The sequence below is a fragment of the Fragaria vesca genome, linkage group LG2 (assembly GCF_000184155.1).
Source record: "Fragaria vesca subsp. vesca linkage group LG2, FraVesHawaii_1.0, whole genome shotgun sequence".
Taxonomy (NCBI): Eukaryota; Viridiplantae; Streptophyta; class Magnoliopsida; order Rosales; family Rosaceae; genus Fragaria; species Fragaria vesca.
In genome coordinates, this window is record NC_020492.1 from 31,677,859 (window position 1) to 31,690,809 (window position 12,951).

The 12,951-nt window shown below is 38.4% G+C and overlaps 2 protein-coding genes across 2 annotated transcripts; both read right to left on the bottom strand.

Moving 5' to 3' along the window:
* Nucleotides 1–4,660: 4,660 nt before the first annotated feature.
* LOC101297515 (integrator complex subunit 3-like) lies at nucleotides 4,661–6,694 on the bottom strand. The gene is made up of 2 exons (XM_004293130.1): nucleotides 5,228–6,694; nucleotides 4,661–4,718 (listed from the first exon to the last, which is right to left on the bottom strand). Exon 1 carries the CDS (start codon nucleotides 6,692–6,694, stop codon nucleotides 5,309–5,311), a length of 1,386 nt encoding a protein of 461 aa, XP_004293178.1. The 3' UTR covers nucleotides 4,661–4,718; nucleotides 5,228–5,308.
* Nucleotides 6,695–8,952: 2,258 nt separating this feature from the next.
* On the bottom strand, nucleotides 8,953–10,428 carry LOC101297808. Its single transcript, XM_004293131.1, has 3 exons — nucleotides 10,327–10,428; nucleotides 9,970–10,156; nucleotides 8,953–9,846 (listed from the first exon to the last, which is right to left on the bottom strand). Exons 1-3 carry the CDS (start codon nucleotides 10,426–10,428, stop codon nucleotides 9,620–9,622), a joined length of 516 nt encoding a protein of 171 aa, XP_004293179.1. The 3' UTR covers nucleotides 8,953–9,619.
* Nucleotides 10,429–12,951: the final 2,523 nt, after the last annotated feature.

A 12,951-nucleotide genomic window follows, 5' to 3' on the forward strand; every position in this document is an offset into this window, starting at 1 on the left:
GTATATATATATATATATATATATATATATATATATATATCAGCACATTGGAGCTGTTCCAAAGAGGACGTCCCTCCGTTCTCCACCGTACGGCTCCGACGATGGCGCGCCTCTACCCTAGCGGCCTCCAACAGCGTCCCTGATTACTTTCCCTCCCCGGCGAATCCCCCGAATTCCAGTTTTCCAACGAGATCACCTAAAACTTCAAACAAAATCGATCTCGCCGGAAAACTGGAATTCGTCAGACTTACCGGGGAGGGAAAATGATCGGGGATGCTGCTGGAAGCCGCTAGGGTAGAGACGCGCCGTCGTCGGAGCCGTCCGGTGGAGAACAGAGGGACGTCCGCCTCTGATCCGGACTGATCAGCACATATGATTATCTCAAACATATATATTAATTTAAATCATTCCCTCAACTCAATAGTGCATTATAGAGAGGTCGAAGAACATATTTCTTTAGGGCATTCATGCTGATATGGCGCTTTATGGATGATTTGATATCTGCTGGAAGAATAGCGAACATAAAATCCATATCAACATCAGCATCCATGATTTGTTCCACTAGGTTGTTTTCATTTAGGCTATTCATGATGATTGCCTTCAGATCGTCAGGAAGTCAATATCTCACCAACCAGTCCAGTATATCATTTCGTTTATAGATCTTCACTTTAGCTCTGAACTTTTCATATGCAAGTGTTTCACAAAAGAAGAGAAAGAAGATTTGAGCTTGAGGGATCACGAAACAATTGCTATATATACAAGCAATTGCTATTAAAGTATATGCATGAACAAGTCAATAATATTGTAATGAATTTCTTGTGTGTATATATGCAATTAACCATAATAATGGGTGTTGCTATTTACATACATTTTTTTCTCTATTCACACATCCTTTCAAATGTTTTATTCATCAAATGGGGTGTGTGAATAGAAAAAAGGTGTGTTAATAATACCACCCATGTTGGAAAAGCAGGATAATATTTACCAAGTTGCCTTCGCCTTCGCTTTCGTCTTTGAAAACATTGATATAGACACACACACCAAGCAGTAAACTTATATAGATATTGAAATAGAATAATAAGACGGTGGCAACAGTTAAAGACTTATTCATTCTTCTCCTAATAATGGTTTGCTTCGAATTCATCTGTTGACAACTTAAGAATAAAACTACATGCGTGGTGATGAGACCAAAGCTTACTGGCCTAATGCATGGGATAAAAAAGGGAGTCAGTATGGAGAGGAAAGGAAAACAATAAGATAACTGACTACTTGCCTGTTAATACAATAGCGTTTTCTTCTCAGCCGTGGACCATCATCGAGGACATGGCCAAGATGAGCATACACAATTGGTAATTTCTGGGGTTTTGGTATTCCAGTATTCCCTGCAGATGAAATTAGTTAATTGGTCACCATTTTCCTAAACAATAAGATAACTGACTACTTGCCTGTTAATACAATAGTGCTTTCTTCGACATACTACCTTTAGAGATTAATAAAACCCTGAAATGGCAGAGTCAAAGAACTAATCAGATAATTCAATGAAGCAAACACCTAGAAGAGAAGTACAGTTAAGAACCATACCCAGTGAACGCCATCTCTGTTCCCTTTTGACGAGTAATGTAGTTCCTTTGTAAGCTTCTTTTCCCATTCATCATTGCTTACACATTTATAGTCACCGGTCACTGCACATGTACCAAAAATAACTTCTGAATAGTAGGTCAACTGAAATGATTGATTTGATTATATTCTACTCTAAAATGAACAGAAAGAATATATGAAACATAATCAGTTATTCCTGTTATACCATCTATACAATGTAAAGCATATTACTTTCACGGAAGAGTGGAAGACTTGCAACATCATATTAACTGTACATAACATCTGAAGTCTGAGAGCAAAATCTTTTGGTCAAATAACAGAAGATGCAGAAAAAGCATAGAATTGACATATCACTTCATAATCTACACTGTATCAAGGGTGAGGATTCATAGGTTTGGTTAAATTTACTTTGAAGGAGTTAAGGTAAAATAGACTGGCTTGTCATTCTGTTCACACCAAGGCAAAGCACATGATTTTACCAAGAAAAGAGAATTACTAGATTAGTCATGAATGATATAACATGAATGCCAGATCCAACTACAAAATTTTATACCCTAATTGTCCAGTAATCTACACTAAATTAGTTGAAAGTCAAAAGTGAATTAACAATTGAATGATCTCGAATAGAAAACATGAAGTTGCCTTAAAAAGCCATTACATATAGAATAACAAAAAAAATCTGGTAAAATGTATATTTAGAATAATAGACTGATACATGAAACTGACATGTAATATGAATTAGAAACAAATCAGAGGAAAGAATTAAATCTGTAAAATTTCATATTCTCTTCATGTCTGGATTCAAATCTTCTCCAACCCATGCCAAAAGGCCAAGAAAAACTTATTCTCATGGACTAATCTGATGAAGTTCGATTTTCTCTCCATTTATCAATTCAATTTTCCGCTCTAATGAAGTTTCGTATTCACCTAGTCTGAAGGATCTATCTGTTAAACCTTTTACGGATTTGAATATCCTCTGGATTTAAAGTACCTGGGAGGAATACTACTCTTGCAATCATTCCCCATTAGATGTGATAATCATTTTATCTCCACAAATATTGGACATTTACGCTAGCAGCATCAACTACTGAAATTCCTCTATATTCTACTTTAGTCCTCCTTAGCACTTCAGCTGGTATGATGTGATCAAGGCCTCACATCTATTCTACAACAACTTCTTCTTCTTCTTCTTTTTTTTTTTTTTTTTTTTTTTTCAATTTACGCATGAGTTTAGAAGCAAGTACTGTTTCTATCACCAAGTGCAAGCCAATTGTTTCTACCCCTCTGGGACCAAATGAAGTTCTTGAACAAGTTGTGGTTCAAGGGTTAGCAAATTAGGGTCTTATGAAGACATGCAGTCATGTTGAATTGCTTGTAGGTTAGTATGTAAAGCTTCCTTTGATCCTTTCTATAAAATAAATTACCATAGACTTTAAAATTCCACTTCTTAGACAAAAACTGAAAGCTTGAAGTGAAAAACTTAAACTTTTGCAAAGGGGTTCGACTATAAATATGCTGAAAATATTGATGCACATCAGTATGAAATTGAGAATGTTTCAGCCATATATAGCTTCCTTTCTAAACGCTTTACTAGTCTTGGTCGGAGTGCCATCCAAATTTAAACAAATAGGACCATGGTCAGATTAGTAGATAGTAAAGCTTGAGGGAATAAATTAAACCTAGAGAGAAAGGCACCACAACATGATTTAATCTTTCATAGATTCTGGATATAAAGAATGCCAGTGAAGGGAATAGCACAAAATGCAGCATAATTCAAATAAGTATAAACTGATTGTTGTACTTGTACCTAGTAGTTCTAGACATTTAGAAACCACCTAGCGTTTATTGGACAGAGAGAATGCAATTAAATTCACCCATAGTCATCCAAGGTTCATAGTAAACAGGTTTCAGAATTCAAATAAAGTATTTTAAAAAGCAGCTATAGTTCCTTTTGAGGAACCATACAAAGAAAAAGGTAAGCCAAATATCATTTGAGTGTAAAAGTTGAACTGATCTATGAATAAAGCAATCATAAACTATCAGAACTGATAAATTTAATTTCTTTGTATATCCTCATTAGGATCAAGCCTCCACATTGACCACTGGAGGGACAACTTCAACAAAATTAAAACAATAACTTATTTAGAAGACTATTAGCTGCTGCCTCATTTGTTCTTTGTATCACTTAAACAAAAACCATTGATTGAAAATAGCCCAATATCGAACTAAGCTTAGTCCACGAAACCTGGTCAAGCACATCCTTCACAGTTCCGCGAAACAATTGTCATCGACAAAGGAAAGTAATCGAGTCTAGTAACAAGTCTTTTCAAGAAAGATTCAGCATATATCCATAATCTGTTACGCATACAACCAGAGCAATAAGCCAGTAACTCTGCCAGTGAAATAGAATGGTGTATGCATTCCCAACGAAAAAGCAATACCAAACATGACATTCCCAGAAGCTACAATAGAACCTATGTCAAGTTTCTAAAGGATTATGATCAGAAGCACCAGAACATGCATAAGCAAATTAATAGAGGACATAGGCCAAGTAAATTTTTCAAAAACTAGCCTTCAATTATTGTCAAAATAGTAGACAAGACAAACTGAACTGCAACAGTTATAGCTGGAAACAACAATCACCATAAAGCCAGTGAAAATAAGTACAAGTTCATCCCTAATTAGTTCTAGATATAGACTTAAACATCCATAAGTCCAATAAAAAACTCAAGGCATCCATTTAAATCAATTGTTAAAGAAAAATTGCCTAGCAATTACAAGCTCGTCCAATCACACAACCCAAAAGCTTGATTTGAAATCAAAAACTACATTATCTCAAGCACTGTATTATTAGATTAAATCACAGTACTATCACTACAAAGTAACATATAGAGAAAGAAAGTAATGATATGTACCATGAGTGTGCTGTCTGGGGAAGAAGCAGAGGAACCCATTGCACAAACTGAGAAGAAGAGCCTATTGGGTTGACCACCTAAATTCTGCATCCTGACAGAAAATCACCACACTGAGTTGACGTTTATGATTTTTCCTTCAGACCAGTCTATGTCCAGTGCCTGTATGCAAGCTCCAGCAACAAAACAACTCTCCAACTGGTATATCTTCTGGATCACATATAGAAGGAATAAGAATAAGAAAGAATTAGTAACACCGTTCTCAGGCAAGTTTATACTAAACCACAAGAATTTCAAGCATAACGAGAAATCCTAGTATAATGAAAGGTCCTTAAGCAATTACTTATTAGCTTCAACTAACAAACTGGATTCACAAGTAGAGACCATCAGTTGTATTACGTTGCTGTAAGACTGTATCTATGATATTAAACCCATTTGAATTTTACTTTTATGTTGCCCTAAAAAACATTTATAACTTGGAGGGAGCATTTAGGCTACACGTAAGTCATAAGCAATGAAATTTAGTTGCCTTTGACAAGATAGTGAGTGAATTCTACAACAAAAACTTGCAGAGGCAGCCTTCAGCCATTTGGCTTTTTGGGTCTTTTTTCCCACACATGGTAAATAATGCAGATTTTTGACGTAAGATATAATGGAGGCACAGGAACAGAACCAATAATTATATATGTCATGCTCTTTTTCTAACTGATACATACCTTCACCAATAGGGACTGGAAGTAGTATAGCCAGCTTTGAGGAACGTTGAAGATCATAGGATATGCAGGGTCCATTTGTTGCTATTTACCAGGCAAAAAGCTACCAAGTCTTTTTCTCAAGATAGGAGTAAGTGAATCACAACAGGTCAAGACATCAAGTGAGTGAATCACTCCTTTCTTCACCAGTACACTAAATGATGATAATACGCCTTTAACAATAATATCATGATGATTCACATCATAGTTGTCCACAAGAAGAAACAAAAATTCAAGGAGCGTGTGAGTTACATCAATGTACCTTGGAATAGAATATGCCATCAATAACATTGCAGGCTCAATATTCATAACACTGTCTACGCTTTCGTCAAAGAAAAGCCAATCGTAAACAAGAGCCAGTTTCACACTGGCTGAAACAGAACTCCTCGTGCACGATTTTAATAGCCAACCAATAACGGCCCATCTTGGAATGACATCAGATTGAATAATTTCATTTGGTGGGTGGTGTGCACAACAAATAAAACGAACAATGTCAATGATCAAAGTCTCTCTATGTGGTTCACTTAGGAATTTCTTAGCAAACCATACCTGGTAAAGTTTCTGGCTCCCCAATTTGACATAACTGAGTAAAAACCGCAATTGGGTCTCGATTTCTGGAGTAATCCGAAGCAAAGCATACCAACCTGGAGTCGCTGTGTAATACAGCTGTGAAATATCAAACAATGTGGGAGTCTTAAACTCCCCCTGATTCAAGACTAAGCCTTTCCATATAGCTCTAAACTCGGGTAAATGAACCAAATCTTGTAAGAGCCGAACAAGATCCTTCCCAATCTTCAAACACAAAGAAAACTGCTCCCTTAAAAGTCTAACACAAAACTCAATCTCTAAATGCTTCAATGCCTCCAATTTTGGATTACTTGAAAGCCTACAATGATCAGCTAATAACCGCAGAAACGTATACAACCCGCTAGTCAAAATCATGGGTTCGACTTCTAACAGATAATTCCATTTGGACAAAAAAATGCTCACCAACTCAAAACACAACCACAGATTTCCGTCACTGAAGTCCCCACCAACAATTTGCCTCAACAAACAAACCAACAACCCATGAACTCCAACGGCCTGAACATCAATCATCTCAATGGCAACACTAATCAATTGGAACTTGACTGGCTCAACAAGATTCACATATAACTCATTCACAACCTGAACAACTGAACTAACAAACAAGCCATACCCATCAGAGACAATGGCATGTAAGTGCTTAAAATGGGTTTTGGCCAAATGGGGTTCACATAAAACCCCATAGAGTATGGCCTTAATGAGCAGATTGTATTCTTCTGGGTTTAGGAGCCTTAATGCAAATGGGGGTCTGAGTTTCGGTTCAAGAAGCTCAAAGGCTTGCCTCAGAGAGAGTTCAGTTGGGTTTTCGGCTTTGAAGGAAGCGAGTTTGATCAGTTTCAAAGCCATGTAAGAATAAGGTTTACAATGAACTGAGGCAACCCAAGTGTATGTATAAACTGAGTAGAGAGACTTACAGGCTATTGAAACCAAAGAGACTTGATTCGAAGACGAGCTCAAGGCAGTGAATGTCTGATGAGCAATCGAATTGCCCAATTTATAGGCCTTGTCATCTTCCAAAGATGGACGGTCCTGATCTCTTTCGTCTTCCACACCTGATCAAAAGTTGTAGCGGCATGTACTCTATTCGTAGCGCATGTAGAATAACAAACTTTCACTTTGTACTCTATTCGTAGCGCATGTAGAATAACAAACTTTCACTTGTAGCGGCATGCACTGAGAAAAACTTTTAACTCTTTTACAATGTGTTACGACCTAAGCTCCCAAAAGTGGAAGTTTTTCTTTGGAGGGCGCTGTCTAATGCTGCTCCAACCATGAGAGGATTGTTGATCAGAAAAATGACTACCAAAGTACTAATGCTATGTTTACTATAGGTTTTGTTCATGAAGAAACTATAGAGCATTGTCTGGTTTATGCAAACTCGTTGTCTCTCAGTCTCTGTATAGTGGCTGCAACATGTTTGACAGTTTTTGGCTTGCTTATCCTCTCAAAAGAGGGGGGAAACGAGTTTGTTAACGGATACTGTTAACAGATGCTTGAAATGCATTTGAGTCGGTACACCCTTACTACGTATTCCAGGGTCGAGCAACTTTTAATGTACATTCAATAGTGAATCTTGGAATAGATTAGAATGTTTATAATGGACAAAAGGAATTAAAGGAAATGTGCATTTTTAAATCTCCAACTGATGATTAGCAACTGTATATAGGCAAAAGTACTACCCACCAAGTCATTCTGGGACACCATCTGCGGCAGACTCTCCATCTTAATGTTATCTGGAAAATCCTCGGCAGAATAAAGTGTGTTAAGGCTACCGAGTGCCCTTGACCGTTTCAGAAAAGGAGGAAGATCAGCCGGGCCACCAGGAAGTAGTGCTACCCCTATATCTTTTAAAGTACATGAAAGCTGCATTCCTAATAAATTCAAGTTGTTTTTACATGGATTGCCAATCTCGCTATTCGCTGCGTATCCGGCTAAGCGGAGTAGTATATCCCGAGAAGAAGGCTGTTCTAGATATGGTTTGGGAGCCGAGTTGAACTTCCCCAAGGAGGTGCCCCTATGATCAAACAATCATACATATTTCTTTAGCACAGACTGCCAGTTTATAAGTTTGGAAAGAAATTCTTTTCGGCCATGAGTTGAACCTGGTGGGAAGATGTTTCATTCATAGTCAGAATGCAAGCTCAGGAAAAAAATGGGAGATTTTGGAGCTATCCTGGCACCAACAAGGGAGAGAAGCTAACCCTTCATTATAAAGAAACCTCCGAATTGGGGAATTTTCATGTATCTGTTACGGCCGAACATGAAGATACCTAAGAAGTCCATAACACCTCTACTGCTGTTACGTTGCTGGAGGAACTAATGAACCCGAGTTCTTGCAACACATTATTTAAGTCATTTTTTGTCATAGATGGTAGGCAACTCGAGTTCCCGTTTAGCACCCACAAATAATGCAACCGTTATATCATCATTTTGCCAATCATTAGCTGAATTTTTGGCTTCTTGGGCGCTGCAGTTTCACGTTGTTCATATTAATGAGTGTTTGTTTGATAGAAAGATGATCAATATGAGTATTTGAACAAAAAAAATCCAGTGAAGTGAGATTTTCATTTATATTTTCTGTTTAATAGAATTAGAAACTTAAGTAACCAAACTCTTATCTGTGACAGAAATAGGAATTAAGTAATAACCAAATGAAACTTGAAAATAAATGCACAGCTACAGAGAGAAGGACCAATGCAATGTTGATTTCAAAAAAAAGAAATTGATTTACATAGTAGTGCGTATATACTGGTTTGAAAATGAAAAACAAAAAAAAAAAAAAAAGTACATACATGTAGGAGTGAAACATAACAAACTATCTAAAAGACATCCTAGCTTCTATAGACAGATTATGCCAGAAGAGGTGCTCCAAGTTTACAACCAGTTTATTCATTTAGACCAGCAACCGAAAAGAACTCATGTGCCGGGGAGGCGGACCAGGGAGATACTGATCAATTTCAACTGGCTCATTAGTATTCAACCACTGAGCAACAGAGCAAAGAACTTACTACTTCCATCCTGAAACTTAACCACGTGACCAGGGTGATCATCACAAGATTCCAAGTTGAAGTTGTCAACAACCAATGTACCATCCTTTCTTTTTTCCGTTAAATAATAGACCATCCTGAAATAGAGCTATGTGTCTATCTCCAGCAGCAAGAATCATAGCAAGGACATTGAAAGAGGGGGAGAGACTGATCTTTTATACTCCATTGACCGATGAATGTCGGGATTAATTGAAGCTTGACAACTACCACTAATAACTAAGACATCAGCACGCAAATTTCCCTTCTAGTTGAACCCCAATAGTTAACAGAAACTTCAGTTGAAAAACCACAAAACTATGCATGATGTTGTCAGCAACAAACTAATAAAACAAGATCTTCCGGATCATTAGTTCTGCCACTATTGCAGCTCAACTCTAAAGCTAAAACTAAATATAAAAAAATAGATTCATGTACTCATAAAATAAGTCTGTTTGGTAGAAGAACTTGAAAGCTAACCACGACTGGATCTTAAAAGATTCTAGATAAAGAGTAAAGCAGAAGTCTTGCAGAAAAACATGTCGAGTAGTAAACACATCTTTTACTTCCAGCATCACCTGTGTGACTGGCTAACAAAAAGCTACCAACCAGTTATCTATCTTTCAAACTTGGAGTTCAACCTTACAGGGTTGTGTGCTAGGCTGAAGGAAGGGTTTGAACCACACACCATATTTTGTGCATCTAGATAACTATAAGGAACATGAAGCTACCGATAGAAACACTTTAGCTACAGACTATCTAACCATTGATCAAGAGGAGAGATGAGACTATTATCTTGACACAACAACATTGTATCATTACCACCGAATACTCCTTCAATATCAATAATATCATCAGGAAGACAAGAATAAGAGAATTCGTTCAATGCACCTTCAAGAATTTGATCGGAGAAAGAGGTGGGGAGATCAAATGTACCATTGTCAGTCGAACAATGTGTAATTGATGATGAATTACCTGCACTATGACTAACAAGATCACAAGACGGGGGGGGGGGGGCGCCAGGGTTGTGATCAGAAGAAAGCAACATTGAACTAAAATCGTTATTGACATTATTATCATGAGGAGGAAGCTGCATACCATAATCATCATCAGTGGTGCCCTGTGGTTCCATATGCAGCTCTACCTTCTTTTTCTGCTTTTTGGGTTCAGGCTTCCCTCCGGGTTGGGTCTTCCTCTTTTTGGTCTTTTCAATAATAGTGGAGGAGCTCTGAGCAGGAACAGAGGAGGAGGAGGTCTGAGGAGCAGGTGGTTCGAATCTAGGGCTCTTCCTCAAAGCGCAGAGTACAAGATCAGAATGATCATCAACCAAGCGCAGTTATGGAGAGAATCAGAACCGCCTTCATAGCAAAACTCCCGCTTGATCCCAATGACAACACCATCAAAGTCAAAAACTTTATTCAAATTCTGGGCGGCGCTCTAAGAGCCCGAACCCACCTTCCGATAGAACCTCTTGGAATTGAAACTCAATCTTCTGCGACGGGTAAAAAAATACAGAGTCTTTGTGTCCTCCTTGGAATCACCGTTGCCGCCGTACATCTCCCAGAGAACCCAGGGCTCCGTGCACAACCTGGTAACTGAAATGAAACAGAGGGACAGACACGGTGATGGGGCAGTGGTGTCATATAGGCCACCAACTTTTTAATGAAAAAAATAAAGTTTCAGAGTTAACCATGGAATAAACCAGAGAATTAAACTAAACTTAAACACAGGTATTTAATCAACCATAAAAACAGTAAAAGAATAATTAATGATTTAGCTTTTTACCCAAGAATAAGAGGAAGAAGTAGTGTACAATATTTGTTAAGAACAGAAAGATATATGCAAAATGGACAAGATATCCTCATCAGAGACAAAACAACTAAAAAATTATCCATTAAAAACCAACAACCCATAAAGCACTTAAGAGAGAAATAAAAATAATAATTTTAAATAGTGCCGCTCTCCTACCCCTCAAAAATGCAAAACAGATAATCTTTAAAAGCTTCATAAATCAAATCCCAAATAGCAGAACAAAATTTTACCACGTCCTAGAGCTTCTTTATTTCTAGCGTTCATAGACATCATAAAAACTCTCACGTTTTCAAGCCAAAGCACCCAAACATCCAACCAACACAGCCCCACAAACACTATGGCTTTATTTTCTATCATCTACCAAAACCAGATTGGATTTGGCTATAGAGAGCATGATTCCATGCTGGGGACTCCCAAGTCACCCCAACCTCCCCCCAAAGCTTCTACCGACATGAGGCCACCACACAAAACAAAACAAACAAAAAATAAATTTGATTAGCAGTCTCTCTATTCACTTTAAAAAGCAACAATTAGGTCTCCCTGAAATCACCCTCAATTGTGCCACCTACTAACCTAAAACCTTGACCTTCGGAATTTTAGTCCCAATTAAGTTTGCTAGAGAGAAGCTACGACAGAGGCACCCTTAATCAGAACGTGTAAAAAGAGAGCACCAGAAGCTTCCATCCATTACCTTGCTGTGATGATGAATATGAACACAAGCTTAATTAGGCATGTATATCAGAGCAGCTAGAGTGAATTTTGTAAGTTAGAACAACTTAGCGAGTGAAATGCCAAGGATTGAGTTGATAATTTTTGGAATGCTAGATAGAACATAACTCAAGGGGAAGAGAATGAATACATACTCCGAATGAACCGTCACATAAAATGGTAACTGGCTAAACTAGCACTCAACATAGTCGGATGATATGAGATGCTTTCATGATATGATAGCTAATCCCCGTGGTATGATACTTTGGGTCTAAATATTTCCCATTACTTTAATGGCCGTGCTATATTGCGCTTTAGTTGCACACGTAAAAAAACACCAAATTATTCATCCCAAGTTTAAGAAAGCTAATGTCACATCCCGACCCTTATATTTTTACCTTATTTACTAGCGTGATTATAATAAGAATTTTACCGTCCCAATCATTGAGTAAATAGTTTAATTGGTCCCTAGAGGGGTTTCGGGGACGATTATGTGTGGAGGATAATTCGTATGGGGAAAATACGACGACGGTAAAAATAGTAAATTTTAGCTAGTAAAAGGTAATTTTTATTCGGGTATTATTTTTCGGGGTGTTGAATTTAGGAATTTTAGGTTAAAAGGAGTGTTGGGTCGGCTGGGCCGAGCCCAACCCATTTCTTCTTTCTCTTCTCCCTCTCTCCCGATTCTCTCTCCTCCCACCCGATTTTCTCCTCTCTACACCCAGAAGAATTTCCGGCCGCCCTCCCGTCGCCGTCCGGCCACCAACCGACGCCGCACCGGTCCCAATCGAACGGCCTCCAACCCAGCTTCCATTCTAGGCCGGTAGCAGCCCCCCTAGCGCCGCCGTGAGAGAGCGGTGCCGCCCGAAAGCAAAGGCTGTCCCGAACTTCCCTTCGCCGGAACTTCCTCCTCCGGCCACCAATCCGGGCAAGCTTGGTACGGTTTTGTAGCCCTCCTCCCGTGCAACAACCCCTCCAAACAGCTCCCTCCCTCTTGAGCTAGGTAAGGAGAAATTTGAGGTGGAAGTTTTATGGTGTTTAAGTTGTTTTCGTTCGATTAGCCTAGTTAGGCTTGGAATTGGGTGATGTGTTAGTCATGAAAGTTGTAGAGGAGATTGAGAGGAAGATTCTGTTAAAATTTGGTAGCATTTGCAGGTCGCCGGAAAACGGCTGCCGGCCGGAGCCGCCGGCGGCGCCGCCGCCGGTTAGGAGATTTTTAGGGTTTAAATGTGGAATATTAAGAGGAGTATATTGGTGTGATTTATGGAATTTTTGGATGAGATTTGGATAGGTTTGTGAATTTCCGAAGTTTGGTATTTTTGGCAGTTAATTAATGTAGAATCCGGCCGTAGGATTTAAGTTGTATTTTGGGGAGGTTATATTTACGACTGTGGAGTATGATATTTAAGTTCGGATCGTTCCGATGTAAGAATATCGAAGTTAGGCAATAATGAGCGTAATTATGGCTCTCGGGTAATTTTGCCTATTTTGATTAAATATTGGATTATTGGTTGGGAAATTAATATTTTATTTGGTAACAGGACGTGAGGAGGCTCGAGC

What these genes read in the sequence shown, in the direction of transcription:
- LOC101297515 (XM_004293130.1), bottom strand. Translation starts at nt 6,694, where the DNA reads ATGGCTTTGAAACTGATCAAACTCGCTTCCTTCAAAGCCGAAAACCCA.
- LOC101297808 (XM_004293131.1), bottom strand. Translation starts at nt 10,428, where the DNA reads ATGTACGGCGGCAACGGTGATTCCAAGGAGGACACAAAGACTCTGTAT. An exon ending in CCAAGAGGTTCTATCGGAAG is followed by an intron (nt 10,157 to 10,326) that starts GTGGGTTCGGGC and finishes GCTTTGAGGAAG; the next exon opens with AGCCCTAGATTCGAACCACC. An exon ending in CACCACTGATGATGATTATG is followed by an intron (nt 9,847 to 9,969) that starts GTATGCAGCTTC and finishes GTCATAGTGCAG; the next exon opens with GTAATTCATCATCAATTACA.